The 21,365-nt window shown below is 38.2% G+C and overlaps 3 protein-coding genes across 6 annotated transcripts; 1 reads left to right on the forward strand and 2 right to left on the reverse strand.

Annotated features, from left to right (window-relative positions):
- The first annotated feature begins 7,342 nt into the window (after positions 1–7,342).
- Positions 7,343–12,209, forward strand: LOC106161229 (spermidine synthase). 3 transcript variants are annotated; one of them, XM_086995826.1, is made up of 10 exons: positions 7,343–7,504; positions 8,136–8,286; positions 8,825–8,945; positions 9,321–9,413; positions 9,644–9,797; positions 9,962–10,045; positions 10,425–10,570; positions 11,056–11,169; positions 11,332–11,393; positions 11,732–12,209. In XM_086995826.1, exons 2-9 carry the CDS (start codon positions 8,153–8,155, stop codon positions 11,386–11,388), a joined length of 903 nt encoding a protein of 300 aa, XP_086851952.1. In that variant the 5' UTR covers positions 7,343–7,504; positions 8,136–8,152; the 3' UTR covers positions 11,389–11,393; positions 11,732–12,209. The 3 variants fall into 3 exon arrangements, with proteins under 3 accessions (XP_086851952.1, XP_013393578.2, XP_086851951.1); XM_013538124.3 differs by having other exon boundaries at positions 11,332–12,209; XM_086995825.1 differs by having other exon boundaries at positions 7,359–7,504; positions 8,133–8,286; positions 11,332–12,209.
- Positions 12,210–12,295: 86 nt separating this feature from the next.
- On the reverse strand, positions 12,296–16,327 carry LOC147759849 (uncharacterized). The gene is made up of 4 exons (XM_086995824.1): positions 15,995–16,327; positions 14,271–14,454; positions 13,199–13,429; positions 12,296–12,960 (listed from the first exon to the last, which is right to left on the reverse strand). Exons 1-4 carry the CDS (start codon positions 16,325–16,327, stop codon positions 12,401–12,403), a joined length of 1,308 nt encoding a protein of 435 aa, XP_086851950.1. The 3' UTR covers positions 12,296–12,400.
- Positions 16,328–17,123: 796 nt separating this feature from the next.
- Positions 17,124–20,255, reverse strand: LOC106161212 (uncharacterized). Of its 2 annotated transcripts, none has more exons than XM_024075547.2 (4): positions 19,233–20,255; positions 18,648–18,831; positions 17,893–18,114; positions 17,124–17,671 (listed from the first exon to the last, which is right to left on the reverse strand). In XM_024075547.2, exons 1-4 carry the CDS (start codon positions 19,563–19,565, stop codon positions 17,130–17,132), a joined length of 1,281 nt encoding a protein of 426 aa, XP_023931315.2. In that variant the 5' UTR covers positions 19,566–20,255; the 3' UTR covers positions 17,124–17,129. The 2 variants fall into 2 exon arrangements, with proteins under 2 accessions (XP_023931315.2, XP_013393547.3); XM_013538093.3 differs by having other exon boundaries at positions 17,881–18,114.
- Between the last annotated feature and the right edge of the window lie 1,110 nt (positions 20,256–21,365).

Raw genomic sequence — 21,365 nt, forward strand, 5'->3', positions numbered from 1 at the left:
ATGTAAAGTATGATATCTTGAAGAGGGGTTTTGTCTCTTTGTCTAATGATAGCAAAAAGGGAAATCGTTGGTAAAAAGACTGGACGTGTTTCCTACGTCATAGGTAGAAAAAACGTTTTGTCTCTATAAAACAATTTACTTTTTACCATAATCACTATATTGTCTTGCTATGACGTTCCAACTTACAAGATCTCAGTTGTTTTTTCAGAAATGCTCTACCATATATATATATATATATATATATATATATATATATATATATATATATATATATATATATATATATATATATATATTTTTTTTTTTTTACTTTCAAGGTTGAAACAAGTACCCCGATAAACTTAAAGTTAATTTTTTCTTCAATCAACCGTTAATATTGAAACTGATTACCTCCAATATTTCGACGTCTGTCTGGAACATCTTCATTACGGAGTGAGGCTATCTGGTTTAATAGGTTTGGGGAGGGTGGGGAGGGAAGTATATTTCCTTAATTGAAGCTATTTCCTAGACAGAGTTAATAGAGGCAAACAATTTCAGTTTTGCTGTTGATTTGTGAAGTAGGGACGGGAACATTGTTCTTTTTTTTTTTTTTTTTTTTTGATAACCACGTTTATTTAATTTTTTGGCGAATTTTATTGTCCTTGCTTCAGCTCTTTTCCTTTGATTCCACCTATAAAATCACTATCCACAGCCATTCTTCTTGAATTCTCATTCCCTGTGCAATTAAATTATTGTTCGTTTATAGGAGTCAAATAAAAACGTTTCAACCATTATCTAAAGAAGATATTTTTGCTATTGTAGCGTAATGAATATTTTGTTATACATACTATTTTAAAGGCAGGTGGGGACTCAAGGAATACTAATAGAAGGTCGTCTTGAATGAATTGTGAACGAGAGAAAATTTCAGCAAGCAAATCAGCGCTTTCTTAGGAATTGGGGAAAAAACTCAGTATGGTAAGTTTTCGGTCTTACAGGTGGGCGAGATACCCATCAAATTATCATTTTATGGCAAATGGGCCATGAGAATGGCGGTTGGGAGGGGGCAAGAAACGCACAGAAGATAAATAAACTAAAAAGCTGCAACGTGAAAAAGCTCGGAATGAAAAAAGAAACATTTAACGAAAGGGAAACCTATTTAAAACATCAGCAGCATCAAAAGAAAGGGAAAGTGGGAGCCAAGAAGGGTCGGATACAGGATTTTTAAGGGAGGGGGGTCCGCGGATGCGAAGCCGACCCCCCCTCCCCCACCTTGGCGTGGGGTCGGGGCCTGCTCAAGAGCCCCGAAAAATGTTGATATTTTAGAGGGCGAAGGGCGCCTTTTGGTACGGTATAAAACTCTGATTCAGCTAGTCAAAATTCTAATTTCAAAAGGGGACCATTGGAGTGATTTTTTTTCAGAAATCGAATGGGGGGTCAGGACCCCCTTGACACCTCCCTAAATCCGCCACTGCCAAGGACGCACATGGACGACATATAAGCGGGAAAAAAACACAAGTGCACTTCTGCATTTTTCCAAAATTCTTTAAGGAGATTTATGAATAATTTTCCATTATAAGAGTTTTAAAGGTCGCGTATCTTGGTGAAGCTGCATTGTAGAAGACCCTTCCTTGGATTTCAAGATATCCTTTTTTAAACCTGTAGGGCATTATACATGAAGCAAATAAAATCTGTGGGTAAATTTTGCATTAGCAAACAAAAAGAATCCACTGTGGCCACAGAGTCCGCTAGCTACTAGTCTAATACAAAATTATTAATTTTCAATACTTGAATTTTGTATACTCTTTCACGGCCCCATGTGATACCAGAGCGTAAGAAAACAATGGGTTTCTCACTGGAGGACAAAGCCACCAACACTAAAGTGTACTTGTGCTGCAGAGGTCTAAACTGCCTGAGGTTGGGGTGCCTTCTTTCGAAGGTCCTTTCTAGCTGTTTAAAAAATGTATGAAAGACCCCTGTCGGATTCTAGACGATCAGGCGGGAAAAGGCTCGCCTTTTGCATTCCTAGGTGTACAGGTGAGTCTTTTATAAAGTTTTGTAACAACACTTCTTCTAGAGAGTAACATTTGGACGTTCATTCAAGGCTCAGCTAAGATGGGCTGGTTTATGGCCGACCCATTTGAAAGCTTTCCACATAAACCCCCTCGGGGAATCTATTCAGTGTCTATTGGGGGATTATGCAGCAAGCTTTCAAGTTGCACGGCCATATTTGATCCTCGAATCTGTTACTCCGGTGATCGACTTGTTCTGAATGCAGCCTCAGGCTGTATTCCCAGAGCTTTTAGATCGATCTATCCCCGCGGGGAGTCTCACTAGATTACTGTCAGATAATCCGGCTTAAATGTCCGTCCCGCCTACTACAAGCTGTAGGAGGGTAATTAACTTTCGTGTCCGCTCGGCTGACAGCTATTTAGCGTGAACCCCCAGGGAGTTAGGTCGATCTAAAGTAGATCGATTTAATCTCTGGAAATGGGGTCTTAAAGGCCATATGGTTAACTCTCAAGGATACAATTCATCTAATAAACAAGAAGAAAGTTTTCTCGAAGACTTTCTTGTTCTCCAAGATTTTCTATTTGAATCTCAAACTCAAGTTCCATCCTTTGAAAATACTGTGATAACCCTTTGCTCAAAACGTGCACTTTCAAGGGAAACTCGCGACTGTTCATGTAGGTCGCTGGGTTAGAAGTATTAATTAAGGATTTTTAATTAGTACATTTTCACACTGTGGACTAATGTCCCATACTGCGTTACTGATTTCATTTTCGTAATTATGAAAATTTGAAAGACATAAATTTGGCACCCTGATATCAATAATTTTCTATATTTCGTTGAATCTGTCCTAAAATCGATGATTTTCAAGGGAAACTCGCGACTGTTCATGTAGGTCGCTGGGTTAGAAGTATTAATTAAGGATTTTTAATAAGTACATTTTCACACTTTGGACTAATGTCCCATACTGCGTTACTGATTTCATTTTCGTAATTATGAAAATTTGAAAGACATAAATTTGGCACCCTGATATCATAAATTTTCTATATTTCGTTGAATCTGTTCTAAAATCGATGAATGAAAACAATGACTTGTGAGGATGTGAAAGAACCTGTTCCTCTAAAATTCTTGGAAAAAACAAGGAGGCGCACACTGACATTTTTCGGATGATATTTAATAAGCATTCTAGTCCTAATTAAGACACCGGTAGAACTTGGGTATAGAGTTTAATTAAAGGTAGAACCGAGCGATGGTGGGGCACATATAAACCACGTCTCTTGGTTTTTTATACGACTCAAATAAAGTCGACATGCCAAGGGATAAACCGAATTAATCGTTTGATCAGCCATAAAAGAGCTTTACAATGCACCTTTTTTAGGTCTTTGGTCGTAAACTTAACCTTATTATCTCATCTACTTATCTGCCCCATTTATATACAGCATAGAAAGGCAGAAAAATCCGTTCAAATATCATTTTTCGGGGAACACGTAAAGTGATATCTTTTGGTATTTCTCTAAATTATACTATTTGAACTACGTGGTGACACTTGGTCGACTTTTTGTGGCAAAAATTGAGTTCATATACATCTTTGATCTCCCAGTGAACAGATATGGATAGTATCGAAAGCGGAAAATATTTAACAATTTTCTTCAAAAGAAAACTTCCTTTAGTACTAACAACCATACTGTGTCGTTGGACAGAACCTGAGAGGCATACAACCACGTTATATTTTTATATAGCAAATAAATAAATAAATAAATAAATAAATAAATAAATAAATAAATAACCCAGAATATTTCAATAATTTACATTCCCATTGACCAGGATTTGAAAAGATGTCCCCATAAAACTTTTAAAAGAGGCATCTTTAGAGGTTTCAATAAAAGTGAGCTACTGATTGCCATTTCCTGTTTGGAACACGGAGAGCCACTAGAACATTTAGGCAAGTTGGTGCCATTTTACAAAAAGCACCTTGGACAAAAACTATGGTCGCATTCACAACCAAAGTTGTTCCGCAGATTAACAAATCTGCTGATCACATATGACCGACACACTTTCAAGAATATCGACCGGCGCATTTGAATTTTCGCGTAATCCCCGCGGGGTATCTATTCAGTGTCTATTAGCCTATTATGCGGCAAGCTTTAAAGTTGGTCGGCCATATTTGATCCCCGGATCTGTTAGTCCGCAGATCAACTTGTTCTGAATGCGACCTAAGAAATTGAATAAAACCATAGCTTGGAGTGGCAGCCCTTGAATCGATTTTCCACAGAAGTACGAGTAATAGTGGTTCTAGTTTTAATAAATGTGATTTGCGATTTTAAGATTTTATTTCCGTGAACTGTGATCACCCCCCCCCCCCCCCCACACACACACACACAATATGACCCTCTAGTGTTATATAGGGGCCTCCTGCAGATTTGCATACGCAGAAATTAGCTTGTTCATGGAAAATGTTCCATTTATAAATAACACCAAGATTCTTTGCGTTTGGCTCTGGCTTGATGTCACTGGCTCCAAGTTTTAGTTAAATATTTTTTCCGATATTTTCTGGTTGTGTGGCACTGTCACATCTAGCGTACGCCCTCCTCCCTAACATAAGGGAAAAACTGCCCATACGCAAACAGGCGCAAGGGAGTTGTTAGACTTGCGTTGTACACGTCTGGAGAACGCAGGTCTACGTTCGAATACCCGGAGGGAAATAGTATGTTTTGATATATACAAAAACTATTTTGTACGCTGCTCATATCTTCAATTTAGAACTAATAGGGTGAAAAAACGGGGTGATTCCATGAGCTCAAAGTTGTATATAACCGATGTCACATACGATACTCATAGGCCTACGTACCTCTTTACGCTAGATGTCACAGAGCCTTCATATCTACAGTGTACATGTACATTGAATCTTGTGCGTGTAAGACACCATTCCATAGACACCATCGACCTACGTGGATCGACCCAACTCTGCAGGATCTGTCGCTATGTGCAACCAGTTTAAATAAATGACGCGCCTCCACTTGTTTCCAACGTACTTGATAATCAACAGATTTTCTGAATTCTACTCACCAGGAGGAGGCGTGTCATTCAGTTTAACTGGTTGCAGTCAGCAAGAGTCCCCGTAGAAGTTGGGTTGATCCATGTTGACTGATGGTGTTATGGGGATAGGGCCTTGGGATAGCTTGTTTGACTATATGGATTATCTTTGGTCGAAAGCTACATTTATAGTAAGTAAGACAAGCAGCAGAGGACTACATACATATTTAGCAGGATCCGTTTTTGGTACGACTGATATAAAGACAGAGGATCCAGTTTATGTCCTGTAGAAATAAAAATGATTTTGTTGTAAATAAACATTTTGTGACTCTAATGCAGAATTTAGAATATCGAAAGTGCATTTTAATGTGCATTTTAGTAAAAGAAACGTGCAAGTGATAAATCTGTAAAATCTTATCAACGTGAAAAAGAGCGGAATGGACACAAACTTAAGGCTACTGTATGCGTTTGCTAAAAACACCTTATTTACTGCCTTATTTACATAAATCTTCAGTGTTCAGTGACTAAATTGATTAACATTTACACATATGTCATCTTACGGGTGACGTCATAATTGCGATTTGGGGGTAAATATGGAAAAATCGACTTATCAAATTTCTCCTTTACCTGAGCACCCAGGAACACCGTTTCAACGCCCAGTACAGCCAGCGAATTTTCTTAAAACCCTTAGTTCAGATTTTTTCGTTGACAAAGCAAAGTAATGCTTTTGTTTAATGAAAATCTGTTATTATAACTACATACCAAAAACTTTTAAGCCAAAATGACGGCACCGGATTGTAACCCATAGACTTGTGGTTACCTTTGCCAATTTTCGTCGTAAAGTCTCCTTCAGGGATGAAGTTAAGCCCCATAACGATAGCTATCTCACCTAAAAATAGAAAAGTGTGAAATTGACGATAAAAGCTTTAAGTGGCCCATGCTTATACATAGCAACCAGAAAAATAAACGCTGATGTTTTATATATTCCAAGGGAATTTTATCACTATAAATCAGCTCAAAGGTAGATGCATTATTGAATAATTAGATTATGGAAAAACTCATTTTCGGTATTTGGAAGATAATAAACCCTAACAGTACCCTTAGGAAAGAGAACGTTAACGCTATTAAAACGTTTTACTTTAAGAACTTATAAGCCAGCGCGAATTGGTGAGACTGTAAGGCCCTTTATTTTTTATTTCTTTTTTCAATCTGTCCACCACTAACTTTTTCTTTTTCAAAAGTTTGTGGTTGTGTCTCAAGGGCTTGATGTATTATAATACTAAGAAAGTCCATGAAACATTTTGTTGCCAAAAGTTTTCGTTTAAAATCTCAAATCCAATTTTCAGCCAAAAAGAATACTGTGATACCCCCCTACTCAGAGCGTGCTCTTTCACACTCTTTACAGCAGTTTTACGGAAAGGTCAGTGCCAACCAAAGGCTAAATTCACAACCAAAGTTGATCCGAAGACTAACAGATCTGCGGATCGAATATGGCTGACCCAGTTGAAGACTTACCGCGTAATCCTTGCGAGGTATCTATTCAATGGCTATTTTAAAAGGGATAAGGCGACAAGCAAGTGGATCAGGCATATGTGATCCGCGGATCCGTTAGTCGGCGGATCAACTTGTTCTGAAAGCGTCCAAAGATATTATCCAGCCCACGAATGTTTGTATACGGGAGAGTTTTTTGCTGGGCAAGTGAATTGTATTGACTGTAAATAGGGTTGAGTGATGCTGAAATAATAATAATAATAATAATAATAATAATAATAATAATAATAATAATAATAATAATAATAACTAGATGAGGATGACGATGATAAATCAATTAAGTTTACTTTATCATTCATCTTTTTCCTTTTTGTTTTAATTTCTTGTGAAGTAGTTAAATTTCGAAGTTATTTCTGAAGCTTATTTTCTTAGTATTTTTCAAGATTTAAAAAGTTTTCTTGTTTAATTTTTCATTTAACTATTTATTTTTTTACAAAATATGTCGTTTTTGCTTTTTTCATGTCAATCCGTCTGAGGGAATGGTCTCCGAGTATTCACTATCCTTGTGGCGTGGTAAAGACATTGTGTTTGTTGCGCTGTCTTCTGTGCACATGGTAAAAATCACAATCGGATGAAATGCTTCTGTTCGTTCTTTTGAACGAACCTTTTGGCACAACATTATTCCATTTTATTCGTTAAAAAAATTATGCAAGGTGAAAAACAGATGAGTTTCAATTTCATCTTGCTAACAAAAACAAAATAGCAACGACAAAAAATGTTTATTATTCTGGGACATAGATGAACAGTCGTCCGTATATACGAACACGCTCAGAGTCAGAATACTTGTCAATCGACCTTGACCTGTCTAGTAAATGAAACCTTCGTCCAGCGTGTCCGGTTATAACCCATGTACGCACAAACAGAGATCAGTTTGTAGGCCATCTCGGGAGATAGTGCACTGGCTGCTGCCTGTAGATGCTGATCGTATACAGAGGTTAATATTCTTTACGTTTTAGATTTTATATTTTTGGTAATTATAATTATATTAATTTTGTGCCATGGCGATCCCCCCTCCCTCCCTTCCTACCTCTCTCTCTCTCTCTCTCTCTCTCACACACACACACACACACACACAAAGAGAGAGAGGGGGAGAGAGCTAGCTCGTTTTAAGATCTTTTAAGGGTGGTGGCCAAGAATTACCGTGTAAATATGTTTAACAAACTTATTCTTCTCTGTGTTCTCTGTAATCTAACCCAGTGGTCATATATGGATTGTTTGACGGGCTGTCTTTCTCTTGTGGAAAAGAAGGGTTATCAGGATGGGGTGGGTGTGCATGGATGGAGGTGGGATGATGAAAGGAGTGAAAAAAGAGAACAAATGAACTTGCAAGTTAATAATTAACAATTAAAGACACTAGAAGTAGTTGGATATGAATTTCAGCAAAGTAAATACACTGACTGCTATGGTAATTGATCATGAATGTGTTTTTTAAAAAAGAAATATGTTCCTTTATAACTTCTTTTTATGGGTGTGTGTGTGTGTGTGTGTGTGTGTGTGTGTGTGTGTTATTATAGTTATTATTAATATTATTCATTATTTTATAATTTATTATTACATGTGAGAAGGTTGAGGCACTGGTGGTATGGACAAGCTACAACAAGGTTGGTTTAGTGAGCACAGTCAGCAGTTGTGGCCTGGGCAGTGCATGTCCCTGGAGGTGGAACAGGTGCTCTATGAAGGAAAGTCCAAGTACCAGGAAATATTAGTGTTTAAAAGGTGAAAAATGAAAACATATGGAAGTAAGGGACCATTCCCATAACCCTATCGTACTATGAGGATCAATCTAACTCCAAGGGGATTCTTGCTAAATTAGGTTTATGGGAACCCAGTCTTACATACAGTACACTTAAAAGAAGGAATTAATTGAAAGTCTCATATCTGACATTAATACAATGTATCTTGGAAGGACAGACACAAGTGCTAGAATGTTAGTATTCAGAAAATATTGTGGGTACCGTAGTTCTCAAATTGTTTTGAGTGAAGAAAAATATAAGGTCTCAAAATATGTTTTTTATTTAAATGAATCATATTCTTTTATTTTGAATCACAATTTTTATTTGAATTTACATGTATGTTTCATTTAGATTCACATATAATAATGATATTATTTATTTGGATTCACATATTTTTGGATTGAATTCATATATCTTAAATTTTTAATTGGATTTACATGTATCTTAAAGTTGCACTCCCATATTTCTTAGTATTAGATTCACATGTTTTTAATTTGGATTCACGTCTTATTTCACTCCAGCAAGAGCTATGGCAATGTCCTTGTCTTAGATGGGATCATTCAATGCACAGAGAGAGACGAGTTCTCGTACCAAGAAATGATCTCATATCTACCTCTAAACTCACATCCAAATCCAGAAAAGGTGAGTCATTGTGTTGCTGTTATCTGATCACCTGGAGTTTTCTCTATAAGGATTAACAACCCACAAATGGTCTATCTTATGCAGGAAATGGTACATTATATTGACAGCAACCAGTGTGTGTGTGTGTGTGTGTGTGTGTGTGTGTGTGTGTGCATCACTGTGTGTGTGTGTGCATGCATGTGCATGCATGTGTGTGTGTGCATGAATATGTGTGTGTGTCACTGTGTGTGTACATGTCTGTGTGTGTGCATGAGACCCTAGTTAGAAAGCATAGAAAGGAGAAGAAATCATTCATCGCATTATCAATTCAGTCTTTATTATATAGTATATTATACAGATTTTCCACTTCCCCATCTAATGTGTGTTGTTTTTCAGGTGTTGATAATAGGCGGAGGTGATGGAGGGGTGGCACGGGACGTAGTGAGACACCCCCTTGTTAAGTCAGCAGTGCAATGTGAAATTGATGAGGTATGTAACAAGGAATTAGGAATTTCCACATTTTAGTATCGTTTTGTGTGATAATTCCTGAAATTCATGATTTACAAGTTTCCAAAAGTATCAGGTTGATTCATGGGAGAAGAAATGTTTATGTAAATGACTAAAAATAATCAATCTTGAACAATAAAATTTTGTCATTAAGGTGTTTGAAAATTGGGTGATATATGTACAACCATTTACTTATTATTTTTTTCTCTCAGAAAGTGATAGAAGTCTCAAAACAATACCTGCCAAGCATGTCTTCTGGCTTCAGCAGTCCAAAGCTGACCCTCCATGTTGGAGATGGTTTTGATTTCATGGCCAAACACCAGGGGGAGTTTGATGTCATTATCACAGACTCCTCAGACCCCATAGGTAAGGAATGAGTAGAGTATTAAAACCCCGTCCCCATACCTATAGATAGATGTGGTATATTTTACAGAATATGTTATAAGTTTTGTGAAAAATCTTGTTGCAGAAAACAAGTTTTTGTAGTGCATTATTTATTAACAGGTGACTAATGCGCTGTGATTTTTCAGGTCCAGCAAGCTCTCTATTTGAGAAATCGTACTACGAATTGATGAAGAAAGCGTTAAGACCAGGGGGTGTAGTTTGCTCACAAGGTGAGTTAGTTTTCAAATTTACACATCATACACACATACATACACCCACACTCACATATATGCAAGCAAGTACGTACGCGCACATGGCAGGTCCAATACGTTAGAGAGATGGAGGGAAGCCATATTGATCTTTAAGTTTTAAATTAGGTGAATGAAATGCTTTGTACAAATGTAATAAAATGTATATCCCATACCAAAATTGCCCATAGGACTATATGACTATTTGACTGTATGAACATATGGGACTCTATAGGAATCTTACAGGACTCTGTTGAAATTCTATTGGACATCCTATCGGATTCCTATTTAGGACCTTATCCTATAGGTACTGTACCTGATATAAAAAGGAGATGTCCTCTGATATATCTTATTTTTCCAGGGGAATGCTTGTGGTTGGACCTTGGCTTAATTGACAATATGCAGAAATTCTGTCGTAGTCTGTATCCTGTGGTAGACTATGGGTACACCACTATACCCACGTACCCAAGTGGACAAATAGGATTTACACTTTGTAGTCTAAATCCTGTGAGTACGGTGATTTTCAGCCACTTCATTCAACTGGTGGCAACTAGCCAAGTACCAATATGGCAATTACTTGATCTTTTCAGTTTGCAAAATTTATCAAACTATCAGATACTTGATTTTGTGATCACTAAAATTTATATGGCATTTATGCTGCTTTTACTGCATAGAATAGAACTGTTGAGTAGCCTGCTTTATAATTTTGTTGCTACCACTCAGTAGGAATTTTCTAATCTAAAGAAATTTTGACTTAAAAGTATAACAAGCAACTGTTAAATAAACAATTTTCCCTCATGAATAGATCGAATAATTACCGTACCCTACAACTGGGTCATCTTTCCCCATCCATTTCGGGTCACTCAGGGTAAAATACATCAGATGAGGTGTATAGGCTCTAAGGAATCTAAAAGAACATTTGTATGAATGAAACAGGCTTTGTGTGTGTTTGTGTTTCATATATTATACTGAGTAAGATTTTTCTCATTTAGGAAACAAATTTTAGCGAACCACTCCATGTTTGGTCTGATGATCAACTGCCTACCAAGTATTACAATTCAGATGTCCATAAAGCAGCCTTTGCCCTACCACAATTTGCCAGAAAGGTATGTTTGCTCTTTCTCTCTCTCTCTCTCTCTCTCTCTCTCACACACACTCACACACACACACACAAACACACTGACAAATGACTTACACAAATAACTGTGGTATGCTTGTTGCAACAAACTCCAGGATAAGGCTAATGTAAACACGTTTTTCATTCTTAGGTACTGAATGGTGACGCTGATCCTAGGAAAACCCAAGTCGGAAGCCAAGAACACTGACAATGGTGGGCACTCATTTCATCAGTGACTTTTGTCACTCCGTAATCTACCGGCAGTGTTACCGATAAGTGTTTGACTTAGAAGTCATAAATGACAAAAAAGTCATTGAGACAAAATATTTAAAGATTCCCTTTTTTCTAAGAGCAGAAAATTATTTTTGTATTAGATGAATCCTTGAATATGATCTGTTTTAACAACTATATTTTCATAGATATATCTACGGTATTTACTTAGCTGCACTGCTGTAAATTTTTGGTGTAGGCTTACATTCAGTTTTCAACCCGGTGAGACAGGAATGGTAGTCCGCTAGAAACCGTGATCTGTTCCTCATTATTTTCTACAGGTGACATTGGTCCCATATACTAACCCCAATACTCCGACTTACCATAACCTGTACTAATCATATGGGACCCTGGGCTCCGTTACTCGAAAGCATCGCGAATTGCAAATAGCGATATCACCTTTTGGGGCGAGTAAATCTGGAGTTATGGAATAGAGACGCTTGCGCTCGGTCGCAATTCGCGATGCTTTACGGAGCGTTACGGAGCCGTGGACTTCCATTTCGAGGATTACCATTCCTGTCACACTGGCAAAGGAAGTCTCAATATGGTAGTTCCATTGAAACAAGGTCAGAGATTTGGTTGTCTGGAAACTCTCGAGTGGTTCTGGTAGCCTGTTTGAGTTCTATATTGGCAGAGATATTCTGGAAAAAGTCACGACATTCCTGTTGCTCAAACAGATGTATTTGTAACCGGGATGATCTCGCACAAATCAGTTTTGCATTTGTTATTTGTTTTCAAATAAATATGTTAGAAAGTTGAGAGTCGGGTCTTTATTTTGTAAGAATCGTCGTGGAACATTATTGATTTGTAATTGGGAGCGGATGCTGATCTATCTATCTATCTATCTATCTATCTATCTAAGTTGGCAAATTTGTCAAAATTTATTCACATAGTTGCACTAAATTTACAGCACAAATTGTTTTTCACTGTCGGAATGGAATGTGAATATTTCACCGTATCTTCATATCAAAGCCGCGTGACGTAGAAAATTCCAGAAACTCTTTAAAATGCTCCATTACTTCTTCCCTTGTCAACTTAAAACGCTCTGAATCGTACTTGTGTCGGCCAAACTTATTTTGCGGGTGTTCCTCCACGTAAGCACTCATCTTGGCTTCCCCAAGCGCCGTCAACGTCAACCCGAAGAAGTTGTAAATCTTCCTCACCACATTCATGGGCGATACAACAATGTCTTCATAATTAATATCGCAGAATCGGTACTCCTCTTCCGGGTGGGCCTTCCTAAACCTCACCATCTCGTTTCCACCGTTGATCAGGGGGAATCTCAGAGCGTCTTGGCCTAAACGACTTAGGTGTAAATCGATGTCCGCTGCGGTATATCCACGAGAATATACAGCGAACTTACACATGGAAGAGAAAGACGCCGTTGACGCTCTGGGATCACGGTACGTGTAGATGAAAAGAGCGTCGGGATAGACCTTGAGGAATGTCTCCAGATTCATGGCATGCAAGGAATCTCTGAGTATGAGCTGTTGGTTTTGTTCCTTAAGGCCTAATTATAAAATTCAGATTGTTTTATATCGTGTCAGTGATAAACAAAACCTGCTTATTATTCACGTGATTTATGGGTGATTTATACCAACTGATGAAAAAACCATACAATGAAAAAAGACGTTAAATATTTAAATAATGTATATATTGATACATTTTTGACAAAGCCAAATGAAAAAAGTAGGATGTTGATCCTGTGGCTATAGAAATGTGAAGGGAATGAATAACCTCACCCTTACCCCTGTCCTGAAGGATAAGCTGTATTTGCAATTTATGGAAATGATAGGCTTCCAGCATTTGATCTTTGGTTAGTGTTCGGAGCCATTCGTCGTATTCCTGGGAATTCTTGGTGTGAAAACGGTAGGTTTTGAAGATCCCCATGTTTTCCATGAGGGGAAAACAACTATACGGACCCTCAGCATGGACGCTGTGTACCGCTTTTAATTTGGGATTGGCTCTGTACCTTGAAGCTTAAACACAAGAAATGTAGACCGCTATTACAGGTCCAAATGAGACGATGTTCGGCCTAAGTAAGAAAGGGTTTTTATATTCTTCTGTTTGTATCACAGGTGTATAGCGACAGAGAGCCCCCACCCCCCATGATAGAGAGTCCACTTCCCATTGATTTGTACAGGTAAGCCTTGCCCTAGATTTTGAGCTACTTACCATTATAGCTAAATGGAGGGCCATTTGATTCTCTGTTACCCTGTGATGAAACCTCAAGAATGATTACATTGCTGGTTATTGTTTGCATAACTGCTCAGGCGCTGCCACTTAACATGCCTAAGCGAAGTCCCCTTGACAGCAACCAAGACAGTTGATTGGTCTGATTTTAATACCTTACTCTTTTGTGCCAGATAAAGAAGCCCCTTCTGAATTGCTTGCTACTTCAGAATGAAGTTAACTGAGGAATCTCCTGTAGCAGCTCCCTACACAGCGGGTACAATGCCATCTGCGCGCGTGCAGATTTGATTGCTTCCATCTAGCCAAAAGTTACAGGGTGGCTTTTTGGAAAATTTGCCTATAGTATCTGCCACCCTGGTAGAGAGTAGGTGGGGGTATCCTCTACAAGGGACATATGTTGAAATTTCACTAGATATTCCCAGATATGTCTGTGGCTAATGCAAGTTATTTTTTCTACTGTCTGAAGAGAATTTGTGCATGGCATTACTTTGCAAGATATAGCCAGATATAGACGGAGCGGTTAATAGCGTCAAATTGCACTCACTTTTTAAGTTCTACTCACCGGTTTGTCGATATATATATTTTTTTTTATATTAATGATTAATGTAATATTGCCAATTGTCTTACCTAATGCACCGCTTTCGGTTAGAAGCCGCGTGTCAATGCCTTCATTTGTGATTTCTACCACTGGGTGCATCGTCTCATAATATCTTGGAGAAGTGTTATGAGGATCCTCGTTTAGAAGATTCAATAGAAAGGATGTTCCAGAACGACACGGTCCTATTATGAAGATGGGTTTCTTGATCTGACTCTGAAATTTGACGCCAACTGGGAAATATACAGACACCAAACATCATTGCAACAATGTTTACAAAGTGGGCAGCAAAGCTGTTAAATGGACAGACATAGTAGTTTAATACACACATACCTTGACATACTAGTCAAAACTGACTGACTCAGTGACATAAGTAATGACCCCAGATCCACACCTTGAAAGTGCTGACTGATTTGTGAAAAGTACGAAATTCACACACGCACACGCACGCACACACACACACACACAAACACACACACATAAACCAAAAACAAGAACAATAAAAATATAAATCAGGTGCGTTTTAGGGTTGAAAACTGATAGATCGATTTCAAACATATTTCCCTCACATGAACAGCCAACAGAACTGTTATTGACGCCATTACATTTTCTTGAAAGGTTTACTTCATATTTTGTCTGTAACAAGGCATATGCCTTTATCTAACGAAACATTATTAGGGGCCAAATCTACCAGAGAAAACAAAAGATTGTGGTCCACACCCCAGTCGTCATACATGCATGCAACGATGATGGTATCTCGATCGACAAACAACGAATAAGAATTACGAATAACGTGTCCGAACTTCGTTGTTTCAGAAATTACGATCGATGTAACAATACGAAAACAACAGAAGACATGTCGCTAGAGTGCTTAGAGTAAAATGACATGCAGGATGAAGAAAAATCTTGCTCAGTTCAGAGTGATTTTATCACCAGTTTCATTTTAAATAATCCGTCCTGGTTTTTACACAAAAGAAACGTGAAAACATATTGTATCCACCCCGGCCATTTAAAGCGGTGTGTCATGCTTGCAAACCAAGAAGAAAGCAGTAATATGTGTTAACCATTAATATGTCATACTTCTATCATCTGAAAGAGACAGAATGACACATATAGTCTAGGTTGTCATACGGGTTTATGATGGTAATTATTTGTATAAAGCTTACCACCTGTGTCAACATACCAGCATAAAAATGCATGTAGGTTTTTTTACAGTGTCCCCCAAGACCTAAACGTCCTGCCAATATATGAACGTTAACAAAATATGATGCGCATCCTACTGATAATTACTAAATAATTTAAACTTTTTAAAAATTTATTTTCCAAAAGAAGGGGTGGGGGTAGAAATGGTCATTTCAAGTTTAAAAGACAAATCTGAGAAATATGATATCTTGGAAGGTATATTTTTAATGACAGATTTTTAGTATGGCACCGGACATTTGCACGGCCTCATATTTAGCGAGTGTAACATTCAAGTCGTTCTCAAACCACTCTCTTGTTCTTCATAGCCCAATTACAGTAATTTCTTACTTCACTTATACATAAGCTAAATATGTTTTGAAATAAATAGTTGGTGAATATGCAAACTCTAGTTTTACTTTGTTTCATTCTTGCTTATCAATATTACCTTTTTGGCACACCGAAACCCACTAATAACTCAACTTTAAAACCTTTCCATGAAAATATTTTTGAAATGGCTCCAATTCAAAGAACTCTTCTCAATTAACGTGCATGCGTTAAAATATTCTACACGTACCTTTGATACATCAACAACCGCCAATCGTCGGGATACAAAAAGTCTGTTTTGAAGAATTTCGGTCCATCTTTTTTCTATGGACAATCTCCCCGCCACAGACAATTTTTCATCTTCACGGAAACCCTTCAAAAGTATGGAAAATCCTTCGTACCACCATCTTCGAGTGAGGCTTTCTGACAGAATAAGTCGTCGCTCCTCTAAGGTGAATTTACTCCACAGACTTTCCTCTGTGAGAGGACTCAGTCGACTTCGGAGCACAATGCGGAATAACCAGTCAAGTAAGACACGCAAGCATGGAAGGCAGAACTCGTATATCACTTGAAGAACTGCCATATTGACTTGACATGTAAAAAACGCCACATACAGTTCTAATAATGGACCTTGGAATCTGACTTTCTGCGGCCACTTGGTCTTCAATCGCCGAATTCTTCATGCAATACTCTCCGCCAAATTAGCTCTCACCTAACTCATGACATCCACAGTACACAGCTACCAGTATATGTAACAAATATTTCTGAACATGAAAAAAAAAAAATATTATGGTTTTATGCATGAGTTTTGGTTACATTGCGCATACTCCTGTATATTTTCGTCACAATAAGAGGACATACATGTATGATTTCATGAGATCACCCGAGTTTCTCAGAATGGCTTTTACAGTTTAGCTAACGCATTTTTGTAAAGGAAGCACCTCTAACACATCTTATCCAATGAATTAACCATCATCCCGTATTTAGATTTGTGAATTTGTCGTTTTGCATTATCATTATACATAAGCGGGAAAAGAAATTTGCTCTCTCTCTCTCTCTCTCTCTCTCTCTCTCTCTCTCTCTCTCTCTGATCCTCCTTCTCTCTCTCGTTCAATATCCAGGTTGTAACCAGTGTTTTCAGTTTTTCCTGGAAAAAATGTACCTTTTTACCTTTCCAGTTGACCCAACTGGAGAAATGACATAGAACACTAATCAAATTTTGATTTCTGATCTCAAACGGACCATTTCCAGCCAAAATGTTTTTTCGAACCAAATTTCTACACGTTTTTATCATTTTTAGATGGGCGATTATAATTGAATATACATATCAAATTTAATATGTTAGGCAGTGATTATGTCATGGTCATCGTCATTTCATAATATCGCTAAAGAAGACCACGGGCTTTGGAAAACTCTACAAACTCTTTGTGTTGTTCCATGACATCTTCCTCTGTCAATTTATAACGCTTTAGAGCATACTTGTGGCGGCCATATTTGTTTTGCGGGTGTTTCTCTACGTAAGCCGTCATCTTGGCTACCCCTAGCGCCGTCAACGTCAAGCCGAAGAAACTGTAAATCTTCCTCACCACATTCAAAGGGGATTCAACAATATCTTCATACTTTATATCGCAGAATCGGTACTCCTCCTCCGGGTGACCTTTCCTAAACCTCGCCATCTCGTTTCCACCGTGGACCTGAGAGGAACGCAGAATATCCTGACCGAGACGTGCCAAGTCTATGTTCTCTGGACTATACCCCAGGGTTACCATAAAAACCTCACACAAGGAGCCTAGCGACGCGGTGGACGCACAGGGGTCACGATACGTCTGGATGAAGAGAGCGTCCGGATAGGCCTCAAGTATGGCCTCCAGGTTCATAGCATGTGAGGCCTCCTTGAACACGAGTTGTTGTTCATGATCCATGTAGTCTGAAATTAAATGTGGCTGCCATCTAACAATTGGGCAAGTTATTCACAACATAATTATATATTATATAATCATTGTATGCAAACAGTAACATTTGAAGTAGCATCGAAAGCCAGCAGTCTATCATATATCTGATATAAATTACTATTTTTATTCATCACATAATCATATATCTACGTCGCACTAATGTATTTTTTATGAAATATCGTACTGTTCATAATACCGTTGCCCCTAGCCAGAAGGATAAGTTGCATTTGCAATTTATGGAAACGGTAAGCCTCCACCATTTGATCCTTGGAAAGAGTTCTTAGCCATTCTTGGTATTCTCTGAACCTAATGTTCTTCATCCATCCTATGTTTTCCATCAGACAGTAGCATTCATACGGGCCTTCAGCATTGATGTAGTGCATCGCTTTCAATTCCGGTACGTTGCCATACATCGCGGCTGAAACATTCGAAAATGGGCACATTTGACCTTGAAGGCGATTTTTAGGTCAAGTAAAAATGAGGAAGATCATGATAGTACATAATAATGGCAATGATAAACGTAACACACAAGTTTAATCATGATTTGAATTAATGTTTTATTTGAAGTCGACATCGTTGTTTATGTCAACTGCCTTTTTTTAAAGATTTATTTTCAAATCGTAATGCCACATTATATTTTACGTAGTTTCAGTCAAAGTCACAAGCTATATATAAGAGCAAGGCCTACGATCTCTGTCTGCCTTTATCTCTGGCTGATTTAATTTGCCCACTGACCTATTCACAAAAATAAATTAAATATACCCTGATACATTTTCCGCTTTCGTTGTGGAACATTTGCTTAGCAAAAACGTCACGTGTGGATCACGTGGCTAGCACGTTGCTACCATATGATTATTATAACGTCATAGCGACGGGTTAACCACGTGGTACCAACGTGACGTGTTTGCTGGGTGGCAACGCTTATAATAACATAAAAATATACACCTGTACCTAGTGCACGAATTTCGGTCAGAATCCCCTTTTTACTGTCATTTACGGTAACGTTCCCTACAGGATGCATCGTCTCGTAATATCTCGGAGAAGTGTTATGCGGATCCTCGTTTAGAAGATTCAGAAGAAACGTCGTTCCGGACCGACAAGGTCCTATTATGAAAATGGGTCTCTTGATATGACACTGAAACGATGAAAGATAGCTTTGGTCGTCACAAACAGATGTATACAGGGGGGTGATCGTGATATTTTTTTTAGCCTTTCAAATCATCTTTGTTGATCCATCCACCATTTTGACCGTCTTCTGACCGAAAAAATTACGTCAAAGTTTTAATCTTTGCTTTTCTTTGTATCCTATTTAAAATGTAGCGCGGGTGTTGTAAAGAAGTAAAAAAGAATTTGAATTTTTTAAAAATGGCCAACTTAGCGTGTTACAAAAAAGTAAATAAGGCTAAATCATTACACTAAAAAGCTAAAAAACTATTAATTTTTAATAACGTACATCTCCTTAACTGGTACTAGAATGATATGAAAAGTGCATGGCTAACACCACCCGAGATAAAATATTCGCACCACCATATGTACCTTGGATATATCAACAGTCGCCAGTCGTCGAGATATAGAAAGTCTGTTTTGAAGAATTTCAGTCCATCTTTTTTCTATGGATAATCTCCCCGCCACAGACAATTTTTCATCTTCACGGTAACCCTTCAAAAGTATGGAAAATCCTTCGTACCACCATCTTCGAGTAAGATTTTCTGAAAATATGAGTAGTCGCTCCTCTAAGGTGAATTTACTCCACAGACTTTCCTCTGTGAGAGGACTCAGTCTACTTCGGAGCACAATGCGGTACACCCAGTCAAGTAAGATACGCAAGTATGGAAGGCAAAACTCGAATACATTTTGGAAAACTTCCATATTTTGATAGACAACGAGATATGTTGATGGATGTGCTCAGTGTACTGGGACATACAGGATTCCAAAAGACCTGTACAAAGTCTAAATAAGCATGCTCCTCAGTGTTTATATTAAGGAGGCCAGTTGAAAATCATTGATACGTTAACCAGGCTATTTTTGATTGCCTTGAACATTATATAACAGCAGGCTGGGTTCATAACTGCATGGGCACATGTCATATGTTCAGCACATGCGTCAAACGCCCGCGCATGAGCAGCGTCTTTCCCGCTTAGCCTTCTGCGACTGAGATACAGGGTTTGTAACAAAATTATATAAATAAATAAAGGATTCGGTGGCGTTTTCAGCAGGGACGGTTCGAAGTTGTACAGGAATACTTTGTCCCTTTTCCTTGTTTCAGTCTATATGCCAGTATGTTATCTTCAATGTAAATGTAACTTCAATGTAAATCAATATGTAAATATGCAGTGCATCTAATCTGACTGGTAACACCGTTTTGGCAAACATGTAAATGCTATAGGTTGACATTAAGCTTTGCGAGGTTAGAATAGGTAAAATTATGACAACAAACGATCAACAACCCTGTTTCTTTTTGCTAGTATTATTCATTTCAGGGACGCCCGAATCCAATTAAATGCCTTTTATACTGGACATGTTGGTAGGCCTACATATAAATGCACGGAAATGGCTCGAATTTATCAATGGAGAAAATTGTGAACTCTACGGGTACTGAATTTTTAAAGTCATGAATTCTTACAATTAGAACTTTCCTTTTGAGTGGTAGCAACAAACTTGAAACACAAGCAGTAGTTTTGTTCTATGTAGTAAAAGCAAACAAATGAGAAGAAATATAATTTTTAATTATTCCAATATTATGTATCTAAACAGATATAATTTTTCTCATGGTAAAGATCAAGTCATTACCATAGTTTACATTACCGCAGAGCAACAGAGACATCTATAAAATTCGAGATCGAGACAAACGTCTCTCTTGCGTTTTATCGTCATAAACGTTAAAGTTTTTGTCAACAGACAACGGCAACCTTTCCTTCATCTGTGCCTCGTGGGTTTTCACAATGGCGTACGCTAGAGCTCCCAGTATAACCAGCCCGTTTCCCAGCCACCACAATGTCGGTTTGGATTCGCTAAATATGATCACCGCGAAGACCGTCTGCATCACAGATTTGGAATTGGTGCTCACAATATGCGTGAGGGGGGAGGTGTGTTGGATCTGTAAGTTAGTAGCGTACGCTATCAAAAAGTTCATTATTCCTGATAACAGTAGAGTCCCTAGAAACCCGACATTCCACAGTTTGCCGGAAGCAACGAGAGAGTCCATCTGCCCGGTAACCATAGCAACTGGGAAAAACAGAAAGCTCGCGTTGAAACTTTTGACGTAGGTCAGTTTGATGGGGTCTTGTTCTACCAAATCAAGGGCCTTTTTGGAGAAAATTCCAACCAGGGAAACAAAAATACTGGAAAAAATCCCGTATGTTACCCCAATGGTCGACAACGTTCCTGCCATTTTTTCTTGATCCACTCCCAGGACAAACCCCACCACCACGAGCACGCAGCAGACGATAGATGGAGCAGACGATCTCTTCCCGAGTATGAGGGCGGAAAACAAAACTGTGAAGATGAGAGTCAGCGATCTTGCCAGTTGGAAAAATGCGACGCCGACATATTTGAGACACATATTATTGAAAGATAGCATTCCTACGTAAAGACACGACAGCACAAGCATAATCTTAGAATTAGAGACAGTCAAATCGGGTTTTATGGGCTGGATGTGACTGTTGACCT

This window comes from Lingula anatina, chromosome 9, assembly GCF_051362555.1.
Source record: "Lingula anatina isolate TDL-2025a chromosome 9, LinAna3.0, whole genome shotgun sequence".
Classification (NCBI taxonomy): Eukaryota; Metazoa; Brachiopoda; class Lingulata; order Lingulida; family Lingulidae; genus Lingula; species Lingula anatina.